The following is a 27,187-nucleotide window of genomic DNA, read 5'->3' as shown; positions in this document are numbered from 1 at the left end:
TAATACAGTTTACATTGATTCTGAAGAAATTGCGTTTGCAAAAAGTGCAATTTCAATGAGACCAAGACTATGATTCTATAAAATCTGATAATAAATTCTAGTCATGGGCAAAAACTGGTGCCAGCTGATTTAACACAGATTTTGACAAAACAAAACAACAAAAAAAAAACCAACAATTTGAAACTTTATTTTCACTCAAACAGAATGTTAGACATGGAGTTCTATTGTTGACATTTGCTTATCTATTTTTTTTCTTCACAGTTATTTTGTTTGGGATTATAATTTACATAATAGCTACTGTTACTATTACTCAAACATGCAATTAAAAAAATCAAGGTATTCTGGTTTATAATAGGTATCAACCTACAAAAGAGCAGTGATTTACATAATTACTATAAATGCACCATTGGTAACTAAATTGCATGTCCCTGTATTACTGTTTCAGCTCCTATAATCTTCTCTCTTACTTTGACTGGTTCTTATTTTTAGACTATTCAAGAAGTTTTCCAATAATAACAAGGCCGCATTGATTTCCTTAGACTTTTTTTTGAGCAAAGCAGAAAAATAAATGATTTCATAGAAGCAAAGAATTAGACTTGCTATGTCAGTCAATGAATGCAGCATCTTATTCTTGCATAAAACACACTTCCTTTCCTACGTTATTATAAGCAACATGTAAAAAGCAGTGTGTTTTGGTTTTCTTTTAATGGTGGTGGTTTTGGTTTTGTTGGTTGTTTTGTTTTGTTTTGTTTTTCTTTTTGTCCCAAGTGATTGACAGACTATTTCAGAACTTGATTGCTCTAGAAAATAGAAATCATCTTTCATTTCCATCTTTTTTAAGAAATGTTTTACACATTTAAATGCTCGGTATGAAGCAGTCATTTTTATTGCTGCTTAAGAGCTGCTTGCTAGCTCACTGAGGCTGGTCCCCAGCTATCAGAGACAGATCATTTGGTCTCCCTCACAGAATAGTTTCAAAGGAGGAAGAAAAGTTCCTCCAAAGAAAAGACTGCAGTTTGAAAAGGAGAAATTTTGCAGCATCCCATCCCTCATTTTGTATGTTTGGCTGCCCTTCCTTTCAATGTAAGTTTGCAGTGCTTTTGTCTCCAAAAGAAAACCTGCAGAACTGTATTTAAAAGAGAACTGTGCACCCAGAGGTCATTTCTTTCTTGATTCAGTTTTGAAAAAGTACTTAGTATTTATTCTGTACTTATAAGTACTTAGTACTTATTCTGGCCAAAGGACTTTCTGGCTTTCATCTGTGGAGGAAACTTCTTGCTGTACTTTTGAAGAAGAAAAGAGGTATAAGACATGGAATGAAAACAATGAAATAAGGATGATGAAAAGAAGACAAAGAGGTAAAGATTAAGGGGGACTTCTCCAATATTTGTTTTAAAAAAGTCCTATTGTACTGACAAGTCTGTCCAGGAGGTTGCTATTGTGTTACAGTTCATATAGACGGCAAGTGCCATCTACAATGTGTGTGGGGGGGTGTTCCACATTATTTAAATACTTTTTACCCCGCATTAAAACTATTTTAGAATCTGACTGAATATGTGTTATGTTGATGAGGCAGCAGTGCCTAAAGTAATATTCTCTTCTTATCTCACTTTTTATGGACTGCATGGAAATGATCAGCCTTGGGCCTAGAACAGAATAGGCTCCAATTAAAACATGCCGGCTTTATTGGATTTGCATTTCAGAAAGTTATACAGGGTCAAGCTCCACTCTTACCCACTGGATGAAAGTTTCATTTTATAAGCACTGTTAACTACGTAAGCCAGTTGTAGTTTACATTTTTTAAAAATATAGGAGCTATTCCATAATTTGCTCTTGGGTTTAAAATATCTGATCTAATATGTATACTCAATATAATATAAGAAACAGCTTAGGTATGAAGCTTTTTATTGCTGAAGGTCAGATCACTCTTACAACAGGTCTAGTGGTCTTAAGTCACTTTGGAGACAGCTCCATGAGTGGTACAGACTGCATTTGTGGGGAAAAAGGAAAAAGCACATGGCCACTTAGGGCTGTTCTCCCAAGGAAGCATCTCTGCCGGGGTCAGTTGCTCTCACAATTCCCAATTTCTACTGTTTCACCAACAGGCTGATGCAAAAAGTCTGAATTTTAATTGTTACTCCAGTATGATAAGAGTTGGTACCCTGTATGTCAGGGCCATTGTCATGTCCATGGTAGAGTAATAGGTTAGGAGAGGCTCAAGCCAACAGCCATGGAAATCACGGAGAAGGAAGCATGTCCCATCCTGAAATCCCCCAGCACAGTCACTTGGCCACCTGACACCTGTGGTTAGACTTCCAGCAGCACAGATGTATGAAATTGTCTGAAATGGCCCCTGCTTCTCTCTCAAGACCTCACTGCATGGGTGTTAGTGATGGTGATGGGGACACATCGGAACACGTGGGGACCAGGCCTGGCTGGAGAATGACTTCTTGTCAAAAAGGAAGGATGGAGGCAGGAGGACAGGGAAGTGTGCTAAAGCTAGTAATAAAAAAGAAAAAAAAAAAGAAAAAAAAAAGAACCTAGGATGGGTGTTTTGACTTCTTGTTACAGGAACTGTTGGACCAGGGTAAGCTGTCACCATGTCTTCCTCTGTGTGACATCTCCCCTGGGAAAAATGCTTCAGTAACCTCAGAGCTATTCAGGTACATAAAATGGAGTCTCGTGCCCAAAGAGGGCTTCATGCTTCACCTGGGTCTCCTGGAAGTTCTCCTGGAGGTCCTGTGTCCTATTTGCCAGGCTTGTGGAGACATCTTGGACATACTGAAGAACCCAGGTTTTCTAAATATCACTAGATGCCTCTGTTTAACCCCCAAATACCTCTACATTGTCAACTTCATTTCATATGAAAATGATATTTTTTGTGATTAAATGAGCTTTTGCATGTTCACTGAGCCTAGATTAGTTCACTACCATCAGCAGGATGCATTTGCCATAAACTATAGACTACAGGGAATACAAATGATAGAACAAAACTTGTTCTTACTGAGTAGCTGACAAATAGCAGCACTTTTATGGTATGATAACTTACAGAAGAAAGATGCTTTCATCTGTTAGTTTCTGATTTTCAGTATTCACAAGTTGCCCATTGAAGTCAATTGAAACAACATGTCAAGCACCTAGAAATACCTGCTCTATTTTCATCTACGTACCTCTTTACTCAGTGACTGATTGTATGCTGTCAGTTACAGTGTTTCTCTTCATAATATTTTTATGTGACTGGAATAAAAATGCAGCTTGCCAAAAGTGTTATGTTTATTTGGTTAATGGAAATGTTAAGATCAAATATTTTAATTGACTATACTTCCGTGTCTTGTTATAAAAGATGTCAGAAGAAAAAAAAAAAAGAAAAAGAAAGAAGCCTTCCAGTGCCTCTGTAAATGTTTGTCGAGTCTTTAAATTTTAATATTTCCTGTATATAAGATGAAGAACAAACAGGAAACACAGAACTATCCCAGCTTGTACTTTGATCAGGAAAATATCAACCTGGCAGGTACAAGAAAAATAAGTGATGAGAAAAATGTCCTCACCACTCCTGGAAAAGCAACTTGCACACACTCTCCATCCTGAGGAGAGAAATAATGAAATATTAAATAGCACAAGTTCCTCTAAAAATCCACAGGCGCATTACCCTTCCTCAAATAAAGATAAAACACAAGGGATCAGCACCAAAACAGAAGGGCTATAGCTATCAGGCATACTCTCGTAAGATGTCTTTTGTATTTAAAGTATGTTGTATACTAATGTAAAGTTTGCAATTACAAAAAAAAAAAAAAGTATTTTCCCTGCTAGAAGGTGTTCCTTTCTACATCTGCATTTTCTGCCTGCATTTTTAGCTTAGCACCTTCCCTTCAAGCGGCAGAGCACTAGCCATTCATATACCAACGAGGGTTTCCTGTTCTCCCACCTGATATACTGGCCTGTAAGTCTTTATCTCAGCAAAAAAGTCTGAAATTTGGATTTTTCTCCCCTCCTACTCATTGTACCACATCAAGATCTGGGAACATTCACACTTGCTTGAATAAGACTACCAAAACAGTCAGCTGCTGCTTAGTTTGGTTAGGCTGGAAGGATCTGACCCCAGAATAGCAAAGAAAGCCTGGTTTCAAAGCGTTTTGAAATTGCTGGAAGACTGGAATGTTTTGTCCTGCAGATGACTCAATATTTTCATTTATCAGATAGTACAGGACTGGAAGACTAGAAAAAGTTCATTTTAGGAAAGCTGTACTTGCTGTACTGACAACCTTTTCAAACCACAGAGGTCAATGTAGTACACAGCAATTACACTCTAATTGCCTTGTAGGAGTCTGTTATCTGCTAATCTGTTGGTTCAAAAATATCTACACCTGGAAATAATTTGAAGAAACAGGGACAATTTGGTTGATCATGATTTAAAACTAAGGGTCTGTAGTTAAGTTGAACTTGAATTGCTGTCTGTGGGAGATTTTTCTGACTTAAGGCTGAACAGGTTGGGAATGTTTGTGAACAACACCTGAAGTGTTTATTCATCACTGTATATGATTTCCAAGACTCATGGTGAGTTAAAAACAAACAAAACTCCACAAGACAATGTGAAGAGTCGAATCTATTTCATGTACAAAGCTCTTTTGGTGTATGCTTTTGTACTAGATTTAAGGATGTGAGTCAAGTAATTTCACACAATTTGGTTTTATCAAATTTAGTTATGTGTATGCCAAAAAAGTATAGAGACTTTTTTTTGTTTTAATTTGGGGTTTTATGTCTGGAATAAGGAACGCTTATGTATTACATTTTAATATTTTTCAGACATTCTGATCTGCTGTTTAGCTTTTCCTTGAAGACTGACATGTCATCTTTGTCAGGAGTTTCCTTGGAAACGAGCTGAGCAGTTTATTTCAGGCTCCAGATCTGCAGCTGCTTCTAATGCAAAGTATCTACTGAGAACCAGCAATAAAAATTGATTGGAAAGCAGAGATTTCCTATAGGAAGGACTGAGTGGTGATTGTTCATCTGACCATGAACTGGATAAATAAAATGAATAAGATACGAAATTGCTCCTTTTCCTTCTAGATATATAAGACTGCCTATGTGAAATGGTACTTTCTCTGGGAAAGTCTAGCAGAGCCTGACAGAGGCACCAAGATTTCCCAAATCCACGAAAAGTCAAACAGGACAGAAAGCATGCGGCAACCTTGAAGACTGGTTTGTAGTCAGCCTCATGTTCTGTGGAGTGGAGTTCAGGTTCAGTCTGAGCTTTTACTGTCAACCAAAGGACACAGACATGTATAAATGAAAATGTTTTCTAAATATAGCCAGTATTCTGGTAAAATATTCATCTTTTGCTGTGTCTGACAGTATGCATTACCTTTGCATTTTATTGCTGATAATGAGATGTAGTACTGAAACCTCTATGTGCCATTTATTGATTTTGGAAGAACAGGGGCCTGGACTTAGCTTTTGGTTTCTAATAGGAGATAATTTGGTCCTAGGAAATTTCATCCTGGTCATTAAAAATGGAGTCTGCCACTCTAGATTCACCATGTCTTTGTAGCTGTCAAAGGGTGTAGGTCTTCAGTTTTGGGCTTCTCTTCTATATAGGATTTTTCTAGTTAGATTTTTGCTTAGAAGATGGTAGTAAATACTCTAGTGACTTTATTAAGGACTAATAGTGCCTATTTAAGGAACTAGATTGGTACAATGTCAGTTTTTTTTTTTTTTTTTTTTTTTTTTTTGCATTAGGAGTGGAAGCCCAGCCTTTCACAGTTCCCTGCCAGTGAGGAGGCTGGGGGTGCACAAGGAGCTGGGAGGAGACAGAGCTAGGACAGCTGGCCCAGACTGGCCAAAGGGATGTCCCATAATATGTGGCACCATGCTGAACAATAAAACTAGGGGAGTTGTCTGGGGTGGGTGGGTGTTGTTCAGGGATGAGTTGGGCATCAGTATGTGGGTGGTGAGCAACTGCATTGTACATCACTTGCTTTGTGTATTCTTCTATTATTTTCCCTTCCTTTTCTGTTCTATTAAACTGTCTTTATCTCAGCCCATGAGTTTTACCTTTGTTCTGGTTCTCTCCCCCATCCCATTGTGAGACTGTGTGGTGCTGAGCTGCCTGCCAGGTGAAGCTACAACAGCAGGTTACACAGTATATCTGTTTCAGACATCTCACTTGAGAACTGAGATCCTGTTATGACTGCTCCTAGGACTGAATTGGGAATTTAATTTCTGTACAAAAACGTAGTCGATGGGTATATCCTTGGCAGAAAGCTCTCCTTTAGAATATTCAAGGACATGCTTCATATTTGGTGTTCACATACTGTGTCTACTAAATGGAATTAAAAGTTTTTTTTTTTTTTTTTTTTTTTTTTTTTTTTTCAGTGTTAGCTTTGCTTTAGTTTTACTGCCCTTAAAGTATAATCAATTGGGATATTCCTGCAAGACAGAAAACTCGTTAAGCTTAAATCTTTAGTCAGGAAGATAAAACTTAAAGTTCTTTTCTTCTTTTTTTTTTTTTTTTTTTTTTTGAGGGGTGGGAGGTGGGGAGGAGGTTCCTCAAACAAGTATAACATTTATTAATATTCCAGATTTTCTTGCCCACTTTCTAGTCAGGCCAATGCTTACTTCTTACAACTGATCACTGGGACTTCTCCTCTGTAATTAATTTCTGAAGTAATTCTTAAATGCTGTGCTCTATTTACTTCCAGTAGTTATCATATGATGAGTCCTGCCCTTTAGCAGCATTTTATACATGTGGCTAATCAAGCAATTTTGATTTTTATTCTTGTTGTTGCTGTTTTTTGAATTCTGTGTAGCTTGCATGAACTAATCTGTTCCTCTTTAGCATCCAGCCCAACGAGGCGGTGAGTCAGTGCGCGTTCACTTCATTAGGAATGGAAGATGCACAGTGTGAACTGAGAGACATTCAGCTTACTGGCTAAAGCTCTAAATAAACAAGCTACACTTCCAGGGTTTTATTTCGGCAGTTCATGTAAAATGTATGAGTGCTGTACTCTTGCAAATGCCTGAATGCCAAAGATAACAGCTTCGCTAGAGAAGCACAGCTTTCTCCCCATTGATTGCTGATTGACTGAAGGATACAGACTTTTTCCCCCATGAGATCTCAGCAAATACATAGGCTAAAACTTTTAGACTGTTGATGGCTTGCCTTCCAGTCAGTAGCCTTGTGGTGAGGGTAGCCAAGGAAAAAGAGCGTATTACCAGATCTCTTTATGTACTTATGATCAGACACCTGCCTGGGATATGGGCATGAGCAGGTGTGACTGCGGTGAATTGAGCCACTACAGTCCTTTTAAATCTTTTTAAAACTATACTGGAGTCTACATTTAACAATAGCACTAATACAATGCCCCAGTATGTCTCCAGGAGTCACTTGCCTACCTAATTTAATGTCAGTTAGTAGCGTAGTTTGGTATTTAATTTTTTTACTGACATTTTCTATTTCAAAAAACTTGGATTATTTTTTCAAATTCAGACTATTTCCAAAAGTTGATAGTACTTTCCCAAATTTGGCCTGGGACATGGAACCCTCTCTGGGTACTACAATATAAAGAACATCCTTCTGATCATTCACAAAGACAATTTTGATTATATCCAAATTGTACTTTAGAGCTGATACTTACCATTTTCACAAGCCTTCTCCTCCTGGACTTTGCTACAAAACCAAGTATATTTGGAAGAACTTAAATATGAATTATCAACTTTGTCTAGATAAAAAAAAAAAAAAAGGATACATATTCAACTAAACAAAATGAAAAGACCTCACAATTGTTACTTACCTTCTTTGTTTTGTCCATTGCCTTCAGTATGGTAATGTTTAAGTCTTCCAAGACAGATAGAACATTTTCATACTCTCCTAAGTGCTGGGAAAAATATTCTGAAAGAAGAAGAAACCCAAGTCACCTACTCATGACCTGAAAAATTGTTATTTCCTTAAATATCAATTTAATCAATTCTGAAATCAGTTATAATTTTACTGTTACCTATCTAAAAGTATAAATTGTGCAAGACTTACAATGAAAGAGATGATTTTACTTTGAAATTTTGTTAATATTTCCCTCAAAACCATTTCTGGAGTACTTAAAAAAACAAACAAACAAAAAAACAACACCAAAATCAGTCTTTCAAATCTTTTCAAATCAATAGATGAATTGCCATATTGACAAAGATTAAAGTATCAGTTTGAGAGCTGAAATAGACCTATTTTCAAAATGCCTACAGTTTATTTCTAAAATGGATTTTTAGTTTAGAAATCTACTTCATAGTTACTAGAAGGAAATTAAGTTTCCATGTATATGTACTAAATCTCATTATATTTACATTATTACAAAAATGAATAACTCTTTTAAAGCCCTTAGATGAGGTGAGATGAAGCCAGGGTTGTTGTGAGTTGGGGTCAGCTAAGACCAGTTGTTTTTCTCTGAGAAGTGAAGAGACTGAGTTGGTCAGTTAAGCTTTTGGACTCAGGTACTGAGAGTATATTTTCAATAAATATAATGCATACAAAATATTTTTAGCAAAAATAATGTAAATAAATAACACATTGTAGAATGTCCTTGTATACCTGTTCCATTTAAAGGATATCTCATCAGCAAGAGACAATATCAAATCATAGGACATAATTCAAATAGATCAAGAATAGAATACATGCAAAACCGTGTAAAAGTTGTATTTACTAATGTCCTACTTATATTTGTATCTGACTAAAATATCATAAAATAAAATACAACTACTTTTTTACAAATAGGGTTTAGCGATTCCATTATGTAAACTAATAAGCTTTTAAAAAGGCACACAAACACAAAGTAGGTCTGACTGCTATTTATGGAGTAAATCAGGGCCAAGGAGACATACTATCAGACAGTTAATAGTGTGTGGAAAAAGGGATCTATGTTAATACAAGGAATCTACTAGTCAAGAGAGAAGACCAATGTTGCCTGTAAACACAGGTGATACTAAATCAGAGCATGAGGGAGGAGGAAGGTTGGTGTGACACCTGTGAGGCATCTCAGGAGGATACAAACCAGGAAGGTAGCTCAGAGTCAGAGGGTTACATCAAGAGGAAACGAACCTCACTTGGTCAGTGTCAAGTGAAATACAGCAGAGGGAGGCACAGGAGGGAAGATGTAAGAAAAAAAAAAAGAAAACCATGCTAAAGATAGTGATTGTGTTAGATGAGACATTTAGACATAGATTGTCTAGACGAAGATGAAAAATAATATCTAAATGACAGATAGGAAGAGCAAGCTTAGATGGGAGCTTTTTGAAATAATAAATAGCATACTTTGAGGCTTTTAAGAGGTCAGAGTGTTTCTCTGGGGAGTCATGAACGCATGAGGTTTCAGGAGCACTGGTGACAAAAGCTGGTATTGCTGAGTGGTTGAATTAAATGATTTAGGGAGAAAATGTGTCATGCATTAGTATCCTGGAAATGAATCTTTGTTTTGGAGGAGCTATGGAGATGAGTCAGAGAAAGATGGAGACCAAATATGTGTTGGGTAAACTCAGTACCAGATTCACAAATGAGAAACACTCTAGTGGCAACCTGGGAAAAGATTTACAAGGAAGCTGAAGAGCTCAGATATCAAGAGGACTGCTAAAGCTGCACATCTTTAATCAAAACAGTCAGAAAACAAAGTCAACGCTGGGCTGAGACCCTGCCAAGCCCTCTGGTGAACTGGTGGTGGGGTGGCGGTACTGAGCAAGCCTCCAGTGCAAAAAACAAACAAACAAACAAAAACTAAAGCTGTAAATCATTTGTGGAAAAAGGCCATGTTATTCCTTGGCCAGGATGGCCTAATTTTGGTCAGATAGATTCTCAGCTAGCAGAAGTCATCACAGCCCAATTGACTTTATCAAAACGATTCTATATTTATAAGCCACACAGTGAGATGCCTCTCAGTGGATTCTTGAGCATGAGCAGAGTCACCTTGTGGGCAAGTAAATGAGCTAGCACTCAAATCTACAGCATTTTCAGCTTTTGAAAGTCTTCAGCATTATTGACCTTGGGAAAATTCAGCAGGCCACTATTTGCCACTTTTCCCAGAAATAGGCTGTTTTTGACAAGTATGACTTTTTTTGACATTTTGTGGGAGGACTTGCAGAAATTTTTTGTGAATTCTTTCCTGCTGCAAGCAGCGCCCCTAAATCAGGTGCCGTAAAACCAGGGGGAGAGAAATCAGGGTCTCAGGGGAAAAGCTTAATTACTCACAGCCTGGAACAGGGCACAGAGGTAGGTCAGTGGGCCAAACATGAGGACAATCAAACTGCTGTTCTTACTGGACTGAGTTGGAGGAAAGTTCATTGCTTTCCTCCAGTTGGATATTAATATGGAAATCTTTTTCTTTCAAAATTACCAAAACACTATTACCTTTGAAAACAATGAACTAACTAGAAAAAATATCTTGTATGACAGGGAAACAAGGTAAAGGTACCTGTCCTTTCATCAGAACAGAGAGAGACATTTTTTAAAGCTCAGCAAATGTGAAGCATGAATTAAGAAAAAATATTTTCAAGGTGCTATCTGCATCTAATGGATGACAGTCTGAAAAATAATAAGCCATCTGCATTCTTCCAGTGTAGTTCTTTCAGTGTAATTTAAATATTTTCTGTCTGAGCTACAAAGGTTAAACAGAAAAAAGTATCATAACACATGGTATGTTCACTTGCACAGGGCTGCTGCTGGCATAGATTATGTTCTTGCTCATCAAGGAACTTACCACAGAGCTCTTCTGTGTCAAGATTGCTGGAAAGATAAAAAGATAGAGGGTTAATGAGCAAAGTAATGGTTTTTGTTTGCATCACCAGAATTTTTAATTTTTTTTTCCCCCACCTGCACTCCTCTTCTGTGTCTGTCATGCTGGACAGCACAGCTCATTGCTCAGCCCTCCATGCTAAACGAGGGAAAACCCAATGTCTTTCTCCCATTTGTACTCATCACCAGGCAATAGTCCTCCACAAGACAGAGTACAACAAGAGGTCAAAAACAGACACAGCCTGTCACCACAAAATCTTACTAAGTCTTTCTGGCCATACAAAACAGTTTCACCGGTAGTAACTGCAACAAAATGTAGCAGCAAAATTAATCGCGTGAAAATAATAATTGTATTGCCATATTGCTAGGAAATACATATAAACATATGATATAAATACATAAATGTATGTAATTATTCTATAAAATTCAAAACTGTTTATTTTACATAGAATTCATCCTGATCAACTTTTAAGCAGTCTTTCTCTCTCAGGTTTTAATAGTCAAAAGATAAACCCTCTGACCTACAGCTCAATTCTGAAAGTTATCATATTGACTTTTTTCCCAGGGAGGAAAAGAAGCTGATTATTAAAGAAACTTAAAAGCATGAATGTCCTTTCTGAATCTTGCTGATGGGTGAATATTGAACGGCTGATTGCACTTAGGATTTTTTCACTTATCTTTTTAATGGGATTTTTTATTGACCTTTAATAAAATGATGACACAGTATTATCTTAAAGTCAATTTCTCCAATGTTAACTTTCATGTATTTGGCTTTTACTCACAAGGAAGACAGAAACAGACAAAAATTGCAGGATCCTGGGTTCTTACAAACTTGCATAGTCAGGGCTATAAAAACTTCTGAGCATTTTTAATTGATGAAGTAAATGAACCTTTCCAAAAACTTTTATTAGCTAAAGGTCATCATCTGAACTGAATTTGTATGGGCCAAGTGGAATGGCTACAAATGGGTCTTCCATCTGTTTTTTCCAACAACCTTCGTGGTAGGTATAGTGAAATTCATAGTCTTTAATAATCAGTGCTGAAGCTGGGGAACTTAACCTAGGTCAGCAAACTATCTGATGGAAGAAGGGTCTACGAATCCTTAAAGCTGTTCACCACGGGTCACTGTGGCATCAATGATCAACCAAATTGCAATCACTTCCAGAACTCAGCAGTCATTTTTGAAACACCCCAGATGTTCACTCCTCAAATGCAGACTGAGATTGTGAAGGCTGAAAAAACACCTGAGTCAAAAAACAGAAACAAAATGCTACTATTACATGACAGGTTGTTATGTTGCCCACATTTTATTCACTGTCCCTATATTTTCTGCCTCTTCACATCTTCACGACTTCTCTTTGTACACAACACTTCTGAATTTTCTAATTTGCATCCTGATAGCTGAGTTTAAATCAACTTCTAACATTGTTAGCCAGTCAAATTTGCTCTCTGTTTTTAAATTTCATATTAAAATCCATTCTGGTCCTTCTTATTCTGCACTATCCTCAGCAGTGTGGTAGTGGTATAGCACCATGATATGGCTCAGAGGCTTTCAGCATTACTGTCATCAGAACATCTCTGTTAGTTCCACTGACAAAAGCGATACAGCTGCAAAATGGACTGAAAATGGAAATGTATTTAGATGCTGGATTGGTTTTCATTTGGAATTGGGCACCTGAATAATTAGAAAATTACCATCCAAAGTGATTTGTGCAACAGCCTTCAGGAAGTCTGTGACAGAACATAGAAATGACAAAAAGAGCATGGATTTCACTCTAGCAAACTCTCTGTCTTTCCTTTTATATTATAAATATCCTTTGAAGCTCCATTGTTCTTGGCATCCTGTTTGAAGGGGATGCTGTTCTAGGCAGGGACACTATAATTTTGTGTGCCACTGATTATTTCATTCTTTCAGAAATAATAACATGTTTCTTCAAGCAACACAGTTGTGAACAAACTCAGGCATTCTTTTTCTGCACACAAACAACTTTGAGCACCCTGCAGGATGCTACAGAAGCAATTAAATAAGTTTGGAATATATTTAATAGTACAGGAGTGAGGTACACACCAAGGGGCTGTTTCTGCAGCTCAGTACTTACAGTGGGCACCTGTTTGTCACTTCAGTGAGTATATATGCCAAGGATGCTTCTGCTTAGACCTATAATCTGGCAGTGCTGAACATGTAATTTGCAATATTTGCTGGATGACTCACATCCAGGCTCCAGCACTCCACTCTTGATAAGCACCCAAAGCACAGAGTGTAGCCAAATTCATTCATGTCACGTCAGCACAATCATCTTTTTGTAAACCTCTGCTCTCAATTTGCTTTCTAACTACTAAATGCAGTCGTTTTACATGCCTGCCTTTTGTCTACAGTGCTCTCTACCTAACAACATGAACATATGCCAGGGACATATGCCACTGACACAAGGTTGATATTACCTGTAGCTCTGTGGCAGACAGGTAAGCAAATTCACCTGAATGAACTTTGGCCAAAATGCCTGTTTGTGATACCTCTGGAAGAGGCCTCACATGTAGGCATGCAAACCAGCTGTGAGCACTCCTGGGTTCTGCCCACATTGGTCAGCTGTGGGGTGGGACCAGCCAAAGCGGGAAGGTCAAAGCCACTTGACCCATCCACCGATGTGAACCCAGTGATCCACAGCTCCAGCAGCTGACCCAACACATACTGACCCTGGCATGAAAGGCACCTCTAGGCAGAGGTGCCAGCACATCTGTGTGTTTTCCCCAGGCCATGAGAGGAGTCACTGCCATGTCTTCAGCACAGGAATGATATGCGGTGTGCACTCTGTCTAGAGCTGTGAAACTATTGAAGAATCCAATACTATAAGAAAGATTTTATAAACTAATTTCATTTAGGAAATTCATTGCTACTCCTGTCATAGTTGGAGGAGAATAAAACTTTCTTCTTCAAGTCTACTCTCAAGACTGAGAATGATTGATTTCAGAGGCTTGAACCAACTCTTTTTTTGGTCCCATTTGCATGTCTCTGATAAATTTGGTTTCAGGGAGGAAAGTTGGAGGCTGGCATCTACTATTGTTAAGTAGAAGCATATAATTTGTGAATGAAAGGAATGAAGTGTTACTTAGACTGCGCAAGGGCAGCTGAACAATCATCTGTGGACACTCTCAGCCAAAAAGCTGTATGCTCTTTGCAGGTCTTGCATCCCATTCTGCTTCAAGTCAGCCAAATGAGATAAGTGCTCCAACACTGCAGAGAGTATTGTGCAAAGACTTAGAATATGTGCCCTTCCGTTTTAAGAATATGCTGCTTCACAGCTCCTTTGCAATATCAAGGACATTTTTTGCTCAGGTTTGCTCAAGGTCTCTTATTATTGGAGGCAAAACTGTCTTCTGCCATTAGGAGGACAAGGCATTGGCATCTTGCCACAGAAAAGGGAGGGGAGGAAGAAGGGGCAAAATGGGGCAGAGCTCCTGGGGCTGATCCCTGGGAAGCCAAATTTCTTGCTTCTGCAAGGACACTGCTGCTCTTCACCCCAGGGCTAAATGGACCATACACCCTCTGGCCTCTCAAACATGGCAGCCAGCTTGGCTTTCACAGCTCTGACATGGGCAGTGGGGCTGATGGCTGTTTTACTGTCCCATGTTTTTCTGTACTAAATAATTATCTAGTTTGCTTATACTTAGCTCCAGACCAAGCAATAACTTCAGAGTTGTCACTTAATGCTCTACGTGTGGCAGGACTACAGGAGAGAATTTATTTTTTTTCCCTGACAAAGCTCACCTAAAAATTCCTTAGTCCTTTACATTAGGCCAGGATGCAATGAACTTGTCTAGCCACCTTAATGATCCTAGCCGTATCTCTGTTTTTAAAAGAGTCTTAATAATACTATTACAAGTTGTGGATACTAAAATCTGTAGAGAACTGTGCAAGGGTGATTTTTTAACAGATTCTCAGTCACACAGTCCAAAACAGGGAGATTTGAGGCACCATCATGGTGGCTTTTTTGCCACAAACTAGGCAAATTTCAGAGTTGTCACCCTCCAATATATGATAATGATGTTTCAACTTCTGATTTTGTTCCAAAATGATGGTTTTACTTTTTTTTTTTTTTTTTAAACTAAGATTCAACCATTCATTGTTACCCAAAACATAATGTTCCATATCGGTTTATTAAAGTGTTTATAAATGCATGTGTTGATAGAGATACTGAACTGCTGTGGTTCTCTGGGAAACTTGGATTTATGGAAGAGACCAGGCCCTCAAACTACACCAACAATTAAGTAATGAGCACAATACTAAGACGCTAATGCTGTCTCCTGAAGAACTGATCTGAAATGAAGCATTCTAGGTCAGCTCCATTTAGGTCAGTGCAATTGAAGCTATTCACTACATTTTGATTTTCCCACTGTGAGCGAGTCTCTTATTTTCTGCAGAAAACTGATTTTTACGTTATAAATAACCATTCATATGAAAAATTTCCAAGCAACTCTATTTCCAGCTTTTTTTTGTCTGAGCAGAGGATATGTGTTAATATCAGAACTGTGTAAGCAATTCTCATTAAACTTATTTTGTTCAGTCATGAAATACTAAACTGTATCAGCTCCTTCTGAACAGTATCTGTACTTAATTTTCAACTTTAAATTCTTATCTGTACTTAATTTTCAAACTGATTTCTGTAGCTAATGTCTTGAAAAGTCTGAGAATTAAAGCCAACACATTGAATTATCTCTTTTAAATAGTAGAAAACATACCTTCCTCATGTCAGTGCTGCACCATGTAAAGATCTAGCTTTAGAAGATGGTCAAAACTCGATGTATTGTTTCCCTCCTGCATTTTTTTTCCCCATGGAATAATTGTTTTTTTGAAAAAATACTTTTCACTCTCTTGCAGTTCATGTAATTATAGAGTTTGTCCGTATCTCATGCTGTTTTTTAATAAATCTTTTTTGTTTCCTGATTGTATTTCCAAATTCATTATTTTTTCTGTGTACTTGCATTGGACAGTGATAAATCGTCAACAGCATGAGACCAAAATATGCCTCTCAACTGAAACAAAAGCACATTATCCAAGGGACAGATAATTACTATTCTTAGACTACTGTCAAATTACTGAGGACTCATCATTATTATCTTTACAACCAGAGTCCTGAGGGAAGTTCTGTGGTCCCATATAGCATGCATTTCATTGTAGTTACACTGCTCAGTACTGGGTTGAAGGCTAGTGCAGGTGGATGGGTTTCCATGGTTGCAAGGATAATGCTGACCAACACCTCCATCTCAAGCATCAAGTTGGGATCCTTTTGGAATGTATTGTTAGAGCATATAGTCTCAGCACTTCTCTTTTGCCCCAGTGGAGGAAGTAGAGCTCTGCTTATGAAGACCTGGACAGGAGGAGGGAAGAAGATTCACTTTGGGGCTCAGAGTCCTAAATGTCCTAAATCCACATATGCAGTGTGTGTCACAGAACCATAGAGTAATTAAGGTTGGAAAAGACCTCCAACATCATCTGGTCCAACCATCCCCCTACCACCAATGTCACCCACCAAACTGTGTCCCTAAGCATCATGTCCAACCTTTCCTTGAACCCCCCCAGGGACGGTGACTCCACCACCTCCCTGGGCAACCCATTCCAACGCCTAACTTTGGAGAAGAAATGCCCGCTCATTTCCAACCTGAACCTCCTCTGGTGCAACTTGAGGCCATTCCCTCTAGTCCTATCACTGGTTATCTGTGAGAAGCCAACCCCCAGCTCCACACACTTTCCTTTCAGGTAGCTGTAGAGAACAATAAGGTTTCCCCTAAGCCTCCTCTGCTCCAGACCAAACACCCTCAGTTCCTTCAGCTGCTTCTCACAGGACTTGTGCTCCAGGCCCTGCACCAGCTTCACAGCCCTTCTCTGGACATGCTCCAGGGCCTCGATGTCCTTCTTGTAGTGAGGGGCCCAAAGCTGAACACAGTACTCGAGGTGCGGCCTCACCAGAGCTGAGTAAAGGGGGATGATCATCTCCCTGGTCCTGCTGGCTACACTATTCCTGATACAAGTGTCCAGCCTACCCTACCATACAAAGGAGCCCTGGTGCATTCAATGGAGTGAGTGACTTTTCAGCACACCAGCCAGAAGGAGCTTAATTGGACATAGGCACCTAGTGTTGTTTCAGATGCTCCAGCATCTTTCCCTCACCATTCATGTCCAATTGCACCTTCTGTGTCATCCTGTCTGCCTTGGGCAGGTGTCTCAGGCTGACAATGAGGTAGACTTAGGCACTCTGCTGACACATACACATGCAAGTGTAGATGTGTCTTTATAGTACCAAGTCCCACCCTACATGTGCAGTGTGATGGACTCTCTCAAATGCCCAGCACCTGCTGGGAGCTGTTGGTGGCCAAAGCTCTCAGTCCCTCACCAAACTTGTCTCTGGTTTGTGAGTATTTTATCTGCTTTAACTTGTGCCACACACAAAGGCTTAATGTGATACCTGCCTTCAGGAAGTTGTGTGCGCCCCAGGTCTGCCTCAATAGTCCTAGCACACCTTGTAACAGAGATCCTGATGGAGGGCTTCATTTTGCCAATGAGAAAAGTGAGAAAAACAAGTTTGATTCCCCACTGATTCATATGAGTCAGTAATCAGCGAAGCATTTATCGCACTATCTCTCCGGCAGTGCTGCAGACTGAATCCCCTCGAGATCTTCTGCATATCTCTTAGTTTGTAACTTTGCCAAATATTCTCATTATCTTCTGACACCTTTTCCCTGAGGATGCCATTATGCAAAAAACAATTTCTATGAAAGTTATGAGTGGGGGGAGGGAAAGCAGAAGGGTAAGAGCAAAAGGGAGATGAACATTTGCAAAGACTGCTAAAACCTATTCACTGAGCCATTAACCATTTCAAGGATTCTTGCTCTGCTGAAACACGGACTTGCCACAGCTGAGAGAATTTGTCAGGGGCAGATTTACCAGAGAAATGAGCTGTAAAAGCATTCACCCCACTAACCCCAAATTTCAAAATTCTCCTGCTTAATTCTAACCACGTATAAAAAGATCTGTGCTAATACTTTCCTCTGCTTTAAGGACAATAATACAGGTAAACAAAATAGATGTACTTCTGCAGAACTACCTCCTCTGAAGCTGAACTCTGCTCCAATACTCTTGCATAATCAAGCTGCTTAGTGTTCAGTAAAGGTAGATATGAATGACAGTTAATGGAATTTATTAGTTGTTGAGAACATGCTAAGCCCACAAGTAAGGTTTTTCTGAGTTAGGATGATTGTGTTTAAACAGTTTCTTCAGCAGTATTACAACCCCCAGGTAGTAGCACTGAACATATGCACAATTAGATTTAGAAAACATATGGGTGCTCATAGAAGTACTAAAATATAAACTAGGTAGTAGAAACAATGCACACATTATTGAAATACTTCAAATATCAAGTTAATAATAAAAATACCACTTATTTTCCTGATGCAGAAGTAAGAAGATCTTCAGATCTGGGTTTGATATTTAATATTATATATTTATTATTTAGTATTGGCATTTAGTAATATTTATTTACTATTATTTGGTGATATAGTGATTCAAAAGGGCCAAGAAACAAAAGAACAACTGAAATGTCACAAAAAATATTATTTAATATTTTAAAGTTGAAAGTCAGCAAAAGCCAGTCACATTCAAAGATTCCTCATCCTAATTAATCTGTAAAATATTCTTGTGCTCCACTTTGCTCCTAAGTATAGTACTTAGGAGAATATGTAAGAACCACAATACTTAAGGTGGCAAGACAACTCTACTCTTTTCAGCTTTATACTTCCCAAATATTGCCTTTGTAATTTTTATAAAGATAAAATGTCTCTTACAGTTAACATAACCAGCTTGCTTTCCCCATCTTCAGATAGTTTTTAGTATTAGTCTCTGATAGCCTTTGGCTTGAGATGTATCTAGTCATTTATGCATCTGCCATGACAGTACAAACTGAAACACAGTCAAAATGAACATTTCATGGTCATTTGACAGAGGAGTTAAAAAAACAGAATGCTCAAAGACAGCAGAACATGTGGTTATTCAGCTTCAAAATTTCTCAAGCTATGGCCTTCAGACTACGTCCTCCATGAGCTGCCTGGTGTCACCCTCCTTGTCAGCCCTGAAAAAACCTCTGATGCCTTTCCAGCACCTCTATTTGCTTCCAACACCCTCTCCAAATATGTGCCCAATTGGGAGGCAAAGATAAGCTCTTTCTCTTGCTCCTTCCCTTCACACATCTGTGCCCTCATGTTGGTCTACATCATGCCATGGTGAGCTGGCTTCTACCCTGCATGCTGCAGGTTCTAGTTTGGCCTCCTAACAGCCCTCAAGAGACCTTAAGATGTAGCCCAGATGCTCACAGTGTGCTTGGTACTGGGGTATCTGTAAAATGTTTAAAATGTTATGAATAAGGGGGAAAGGATCATTGTACAAGCCTAGGTTGAAACTGAACTCTTGAACAACCACTGCTGTTGATTTCTTGCTTATATTACTTTTTTAAAGGGTCTTTTCATACAAGAAGGACCCAATTTAGCAGTAGATGCAAATGCTAAGTGCTGCACACTACGAAACAACAGGCAACAAGCCAAGGCATTCAGTGTCACCTCTGGTGAGATGCCTGATCCGTCCTTCAGGGGCAGCAGGAGACCTGGCTGTGACTGCCTAGACCTAATCCCTGCTGCAACCATGCAAAGCCTTGTCTCACCAGGGTGGAGTGCAGGTGTCTGAGCCAGGACTCGCCTAACAACTGCTTTACACAATTTAATGGTGTGTGATAGAGTAGGCATTGACCAAAGGTTTTGTGAGATCATAGAAAGCAGAAATACAGGAGACTTTCAGTTGAAAGTCACTTTTTCAGTGTGTAAGTGGTCCAGTCTCCTCTTGTTTCTGTGTGGTCTTTTAGGACGCTTAAAACAAAACAAAAAACTAAACTAAACAAAAAACCATCAACAACAACGACCATGCAAACCAACAACAAAAACAACTATGTGAAGCCCTTGTGAACAAGTATGAGCTACTCCGAGCATGGGGGGAAATATGGTGTAACTGTGCATCTAGGGGCACAGTTTAGGGATGTGTTTTAGTTGGTAATATTGGTTGTAGGGGGACAGTTGAACCAGATGAACTTGGAGCTCTTTTCCAACCTTAAAGATTCTATGATCCTATGATCTAGTAGTTGGCCTATGAACTAGTTATTATATTGCTTTAAGGTTCAGTAGACAGAAGAGTCCTCCACAAATGTAATTGTTTACTGTTTATATTTTTGATTGCTAGCTCTTACAAATACAGTTCTTGTATTAAAACAGCCACAAGAAAGGTAAAAAACATAGAAGTACTAAAATATGGGGAAAAAAGACCTTCATTTTTTCATGAACACACTATTTCACCCATTCTGGCTCTCTAAATAGTGATGGCATCATTATTAATATCTTTTATTCCTTATTTATTTCTTACATTTGTTTCCGTCTGTAAAAAGAAAAAGGTAATGGAAGTTAAAACAGTCAAGGTATCAATTTGTATGGTATGTCTTTCCTCATATTTACTCAATGATTAAGATTTTATAAAAAACATACATAGATTTTAGGAAATAAATGGTCAGCCTATGTATAGCACACTCATAGATCACAAGATAAATATTCCAAATTACGTACTGAGGAAAAATCCACATAAAATGTAAACTTTCAGTAAAAGCAATGATCTCCCCTGTATGAATGACCTGTACTGCAGGTCCTAGACAAATTATAAATATAAATTCATCCCAGCATAGTGACCTTCAGTTCTACCTATCTTTTGGAAATTTTATACAGCGATACCTAATTCCAACTTAATCTTTTTTTCCTGGTTATTACGGTCAATTTAGCCTCAATTGACTCTTTCTAAAAAGATAAGACCTCTCTACACCAAATAGCAAGGTGCAGCAATCATAGTCAGTTAGGCAGACACAACCTTAATTACTGGAAAATTAATTCCCCCTATTTTTGTCCTACTATTACTTTGAAAATGATAACCACTCATTTTAGAGGTACGCCATAGCCTATCTTCTTTGTACCAGGTGTGTTGCATTAGCTTGGTTTGTTAATAATAGCTGGTTAATTTAGGTCTCTTAGGGGTGTTAAACCCGTGGAAGTCCCTTATACTTGTGCATCTTTTCTTTTTGAAAGAGTGTTGTAGCAGAGTTGAGAAGGGAATTCAGGTTTCCCAAGGTCCACAGAAATCACTCCAAGGCCACCTTCCATTTTCTGTCTTCAGGCTTTGAAGCACAAAGATTCATGCACACAGAAAGTGAGGTTTTGAATGCAGGCAGAATTAAAAGATTTAGTGCAGGTAGAAACAACCTGAAGTCTGCTCTTGTGGCAAACTGGCTATGAGGTCTTGAGGTACTCCAGCAATTATCTATCAATCATGACATACTTCCTTAGCTCTCTGTCCTAGGCACTTACATGCAGTGTAAATCACTGCGGTATATGAACACTGCATAACCTCTATCCTTACCAAACATTCCTGGGATAAAGGAGCTAGAGTCTGCATTTTGTTAATAAGGGCATGAAGTACAGAGAAGATACATGATTTGGTAGAGTTTGAAAGAGTCTGTATTTAACTGGTAAGAAAGACTAAATAATCTGTACAAATCTACTAGAGACATAACTGAGTAGATTTTCTCATCTTCCCTGACTGAAAAAAAGCCATGAACTACTTGGAGATTACAGGCACATACAAAGATTATCATTTCATTCCCTTGGGCAATTTTCAAATGAAAACATCACATAATAGATAGTTTTAGGATTATTTAATATGTACATGATTCTTCTAATGCTTGCATTACAAAATTTTCCAAGGTTCAATGAACATTTTGCTGCTTTTCTTAGCCAGCTGGTTAATTTAAGACATTTTACATAATCTGCCCTTTTCAGCAAATGCCAGTGAGTAAACTTTCAGCCTCCTTATTATATTTGCTTCATGTGATTTTTGTTGGAAAGCTATCCTAATAAGGAATTCCTATTATACTGCCCAAGCTGTCTCTCTTTGCTGTATCCATCTGATATTTGGCATGCTTTATCTTGCTGCCTGCCTGATGACAGGGTTTTCAAAAGCAAAAAGGTGCTAAGGAAAGCCTTTACAAGTTCTTTTTAAAGCCTTCCCTCTCTTAAAGAGAGATCAAGTGGCATAGAATGCTCTTCAGCTCCAAAGTCAGGAAGTCAGGCATTAAGCGTTTTAACAGTTAAAGATTTCAGGGAAAAAAAAAAAGAAAAAAGAAAAAAAGAAAAAAAACAACTCAGCTTCTTATTACTGTTTAAATTTAAGCACGTTTTCTTATCATCTATAGCTAGACTCTACTCTCTAATAAATGATAACCAGGCAAAAGAAACCACCCTTTCTTCTGGTTGGAAAAGGTAATTTAGTAGGTTTTCCTAGTCTTCCACCTCTTCAACCCTCTGAAATACATGAAAATCTGATCTTTCACAGCACATACTCTCTGTGACTTTTGTGCCATGCTTTTTGCGAGACTTTTCCCAGTCAGTGAGACTTCTCTTTCTCTGATGGCTGCTGTGCCCCTTGCATTAACTACTCTCAGCTAACAACTCCAGCCTTTGCAAAGCCTCACCACTTTCCCAGGAGGAAAACCATGTTATTCTCACTTTTCTACATATTCTTCATATCCAGATATTCTCCAGTACAGAGAAAAAGCTTTACAAATAGTAATAACACAAATGTTACAAGTAATTTTTAAAGGCATTACAAATAAAAAGAAAATAAAAATAGGTATAAAGCATCTATCTTTTTCTCAGAGTTCTTACATTGAGGATATTTAGCCCATTCTGGATGTTCCCTGGCAAATGCAGATGTGCAATCATGGTAATGTAAACCCACTCTCATGCACATATGTGGTAACATGAGGAAGTCCTGCCCTGTATGAATGAGTCTTTGAATAACAGGGATAAAAAAATATGAGAAGTATAATAGACTAAGCAAATTCCCATGGTGTTCCAAGAAGCATGTGATTTATTTTGCCAGGATTAGGTAGACTGCATACGTTGTATTTGTTCCTCAGCCCTGGTCACTGGTTTTAAGAATCCTGAAGAAATTAAAATGTTGTACTTATTTCTCCTGTACACAGTACATAATTACTCAGCAGTAATTTCTGCAGCCTTTGGCTTTAAATTTATAGTACTTAAGTACTTTAGGGTAATATGGTAAATTAGGTAAATAATGATTGGCTTCTCTTATTTTCTTATGCTAAAACATAACCTGTTTATATTGTTCCTTCTCCTGTCCTGTCTACAAAGGTGAATGATATATCAGGGAAACCTGTTTCTATGTAGCATCACAATACTGAGGGTCTTCAATAACGGATACTTTAGGATGGTCTTGTGATAAATACTCCAATGTTTCCATGTTGTGTGGGCTGAAACATAATGATTCTGGGAAGGCTTTTCCTGATTTACAGAAGCATACATAACTGAGCTAAGAAACAGATCCACAGAGCTGTATAGACCTTAACTCCTAGGGGATATATCCCTACATTTATATCAATTAGGTACCTATGTGAGTGCTACTAGGAATGCACAGAACAGATCCCAAGAAGGAATCCTAACTATAGGCATTTCATGTCTTTGTATAATCACACTGAAATTACTGCAAATGAAAAGCACTTCATACACCTTTATAAAAAAACAACTAAGCCCTTTAGACACCAAAGACCTGTGCTTCCCTGTGTAGACTGCATATTTAAATAGCTTGAAGTAAGCAGCACTTTGAATAGTTAACGTGAATTCATTTAATCGTTTTTCTGTTTTGGTTTGGTTTTGTTCCTCCCACCCCTAATAAACATTTTTGTAATGGCTAATGAGAAACTAAAAACTTATTTAGAATTTTGATGTTTATTTGCCTGGAAGATGTCCATAAAAGATCAGAAACTAAGATACATATTTTCTAGCATATACTTGTGAAATATTGATCAGATCTCGGACTTCAATGGATTTCCTTGTTTTCTTTACACTTTCTGGAAAAGAAGAGTAATTCCACCTAGACCAACAGGAGGCAAAATTTGTAGGAGGATACATTTTATTAGACTAATAAGGGTGGAAAAAAATAGACAAGATTTTAAGCACACAAGGGCTTGAGTGAGGCTGCTTTGGAAGAATGAACTTTGAAATGTTTCCCACAAAACTTCAGGCATTATGCTGCAAGGGCAATTGGAAAGTCAATGGCCAGCATCACATCTGGTCATTTATAGGTCTCCAGGGCAATGGGCCCAAGCTGATATTTAGGGCTAATGATTCATAACAGCCATGGGAACTGGATGTTTGCAGGGGAAGAGCAGCAGAAACTGAGGACAAGGGGAAAAAGGAAGGTTGCAGTGATGTAATACAGATATCCAGGGGAGAAAAAGTCACAGGAGAGTGCTGTCAGGATCTAGCCAAGGGGAAAGGCCTGTCTGGAACTACCTGGATTAATGTGCAAGTCCTAAATATTAAAGTGATTGCTGAGTTAATGAGTGTGAGGAAGAAAGGTAGTAAAACCTCACTCTGTGTTAGTGTCTGGATTTTTATGAAGTACATGAATTACAAAATACCAGCCTGTTGGTTTTGTTTGCCTGTGGAAAGTAAGATAAACCCCAGGGACACAGCAGAGTTTGATACTGGATGAGATAAGGTCCTATTACACTGTCCTGGGTTTTCTTATAGCAAACATAGAAGGTTGGGCTGTGATAGCATCTTCATACACGTTACTCCACTGTACACAGATGGGAAAAGCAATACTGACTTACTATGTAATCACTGCTTGTAAAGAGAAACACAACCCATGCTGTGATTGCTAACTAATGTCTCCATAACCTCCAAGAGAAAGAAATAAACAACCTTCTTTACCACAAAAACAGTCCAGTTTAAAAACCACTAGCTTAATAACACCCTCCTAATTAAGAAGAGCTGTGAGACCTGCTGTGAATAACTGTTGATGGCCAGAAAGGGGATAAAAGGAAATTAATTCTCTTCTTCAATCACTGTACATAAGAAAAAAATAGCACAAGAGATAATACAATGGCACAATTTGAATCTACTGAAAGTAATGAGCAAGGTTCTTTGTACCCTTAGCTTGTTGCCTTGTTTAGCCCAACTGTAATGGGGACATCCAAATCTCCTAAGTGTTGACACCAACACTTGGTATCCCATGTATCACTTGGTATCTTTGCATGAGTTTCTCAATTCTTGACCGTGGTTCACAGAAATGAGTACTTGGACCAAATGTTGAGAAAGGAAAAAAATAACCAAAGCAATCGTTGTCCAAGTACTTATTTCTGTGAAGGTGGGTCAAGAGCTGAGAAACTCATATTTAAGCCTGTAGGAAGCCACAGACCCACTTCCTTACTGACATGATAGGAGAACAGTGAAGGAATCAAGTTTCCACCCCATGTTCTTAGTGCACAAATCATATTTATTGGAACATACGTGTATTTCTGAAATGTTTAGAAATAGTGAAGTTGTAAGGTTTAGAGCAGTATGACACAGTCTAGCTTCCCAGAAGCAGCTTTCTTCTTAGGCTTGTTTTCTAAAATCAACCTGATGTCTTTTTTCCATTCTCAGGTGCAGACAGTAGCACTTTGATTGTAAGAAGTGGACACTTACTCAGTATTGTGTGTATCGATTGTGTGAAAAAGTTCATGCAGTTCTTCTCCACTCAGAATTCCATCAGCAAAGTAAGCTTTGAATTCATCAAAGGACAGTTTTCCATCATCTGGAAAAGAAAAAGAAAAAAAAAAGAAGAAATGGAATGTGCCATTGTTTCATTTGTGGTTTTGCTTTTTTACTTCAAGCAATAGAAGAGGGAGCTATTAAAAAAAACAATGTTCCAATGCTGTCCTGCTTGTTCCCTGTCCATGTCTCTGTCCACCTCTGCATGGAAGATAAACGGCTTCTAGAGAGAGAGAAACCCCAGGAAACTGCAAAACCAGATTTCTTGAAGGAACATAGTATATCAATGAAGCTGTCACTGAAATAAATAGAGCTATCTATTTATTTCCCTTTCCTTTTTATTTTTTTTATTGTTTTTTATTTTATTTTTATTTTATTTCTTTCTGCTCACTGCCTCCTGCATGGGAGACTGCAACTCAAATGCACAATTCAATAGCAGCATGGACCTACATGTAACCCTGGCTCTTCTGTCTGTATAAGAATGTTAATAAATACACAGTGCTGGTTTGCAGCATTTTGATTCTCTCTTTCTTCATAAAATATGTTTTTTCAAAAAGCTCCATGCTTGGAGTGAAATTAACAAAACAAATTTAAAAAGCTTGACTGGAATAGGAATGGAATAAGAAGCCAGCTTTGTGTCCTCTTCCACTACAAATAATTTCAATTAATTTCCTTGGTCAGCACAGAAAATACATTTTATTTGCCAGCATGTAACTTGTCTGGTGATTACATAAAACTTCAGGAATGAGAAAACTATTTTGGACATATATCAGAAGTTAGTCAAGATCTGCAGATGGATTTTCACACAGAATTCAAATTGACCATGTAATATATAGTGAAACCCAACTATGAAGAAGTTGACTTTTTATTGTCTGGTGATAATGTTTGTTTGGGACAAAAACAATCTCCACATGGATCCTGATCATCATCAATGACATGTTCATGTTGTTTGGAAGTGCCTACAGGACTAATGGAATTCAGAGGGAGGGGAAGTACCATATGATAACATTTAGAAGAACAGTAAGCAGATGTACACTGAATCAAGAGGAAAGAGTCCTTATTACAATCTCTACTACATTATTTAGCAGAGTCTGTTTCATCTTTGTCTTAATTTAGCTTTAATTATAGCAAGCCCTCGACTACATGAGACAAAATCCTTGAGCTGAGATGTGTTAAGACAAGATTAATTATCTGGTATTTCCAGGCTGTTACCACTTTATGTTGAGGTTCTACCCTGCTTTTGTCAGACCAGTCTGTGCACAACCGTGAATACTTTCTAAAGTATCTATTATATTTTCTACTATGCTATCTATTATACTAATACACTTTCTAAATTAATCTAATGAATACTGCAGTGTTTCATTGAAGTAAGGATCATATATGTACTTCACTTCCCTTAGGCATGTCTGAAATTCCAGAGAAGATACTCTACTGAAGATACCCTTTAATAAACACAGATTTTTCATGGTTTGTTTGTTTGGTTAGTTTTGTTTATTCATTTTGTTGTTGTTGTTTGATTAATGACACGAGAAATGGATAAAATGTACCACAATTTGGACAGCCCATCCCACCCATAGGCTGGCCATAGCTGCAGTGACAGAAGAAGCAGACTCAGGCTATTGTTTGCTCTGGGATGCAGGGAACATTAGACTCTATCAACTCATGTCTCTGATCGTATCAAAGTGAGTATTTAAACAAAAAACGGCAGGCAACACAACTATTTTTTTTTTA

General features: G+C 38.1%; 1 protein-coding gene across 2 annotated transcripts in view; it reads right to left on the bottom strand.

Moving 5' to 3' along the window:
* Positions 1–27,187, bottom strand: part of NECAB1 (N-terminal EF-hand calcium binding protein 1) — a 60,633-nt gene that overhangs the window by 21,913 nt on the left and 11,533 nt on the right. For both annotated transcript variants that reach the window (XM_032182049.1, XM_032182050.1), the window contains exons 3-5: positions 25,391–25,499; positions 10,731–10,756; positions 7,791–7,888 (exon numbers count right to left, since the gene is read on the bottom strand). In XM_032182049.1, the coding sequence (XP_032037940.1) occupies positions 7,791–7,888; positions 10,731–10,756; positions 25,391–25,499 (233 nt within the window). The remainder of the gene's footprint in view (positions 1–7,790; positions 7,889–10,730; positions 10,757–25,390; positions 25,500–27,187) is intronic.

Source organism: Aythya fuligula, chromosome 2 (assembly GCF_009819795.1).
Source record: "Aythya fuligula isolate bAytFul2 chromosome 2, bAytFul2.pri, whole genome shotgun sequence".
Classification (NCBI taxonomy): Eukaryota; Metazoa; Chordata; class Aves; order Anseriformes; family Anatidae; genus Aythya; species Aythya fuligula.
The sequence above is the reverse complement of the archived record's forward strand: the minus strand, read 5'-3'. Positions and strand labels throughout refer to the sequence as shown.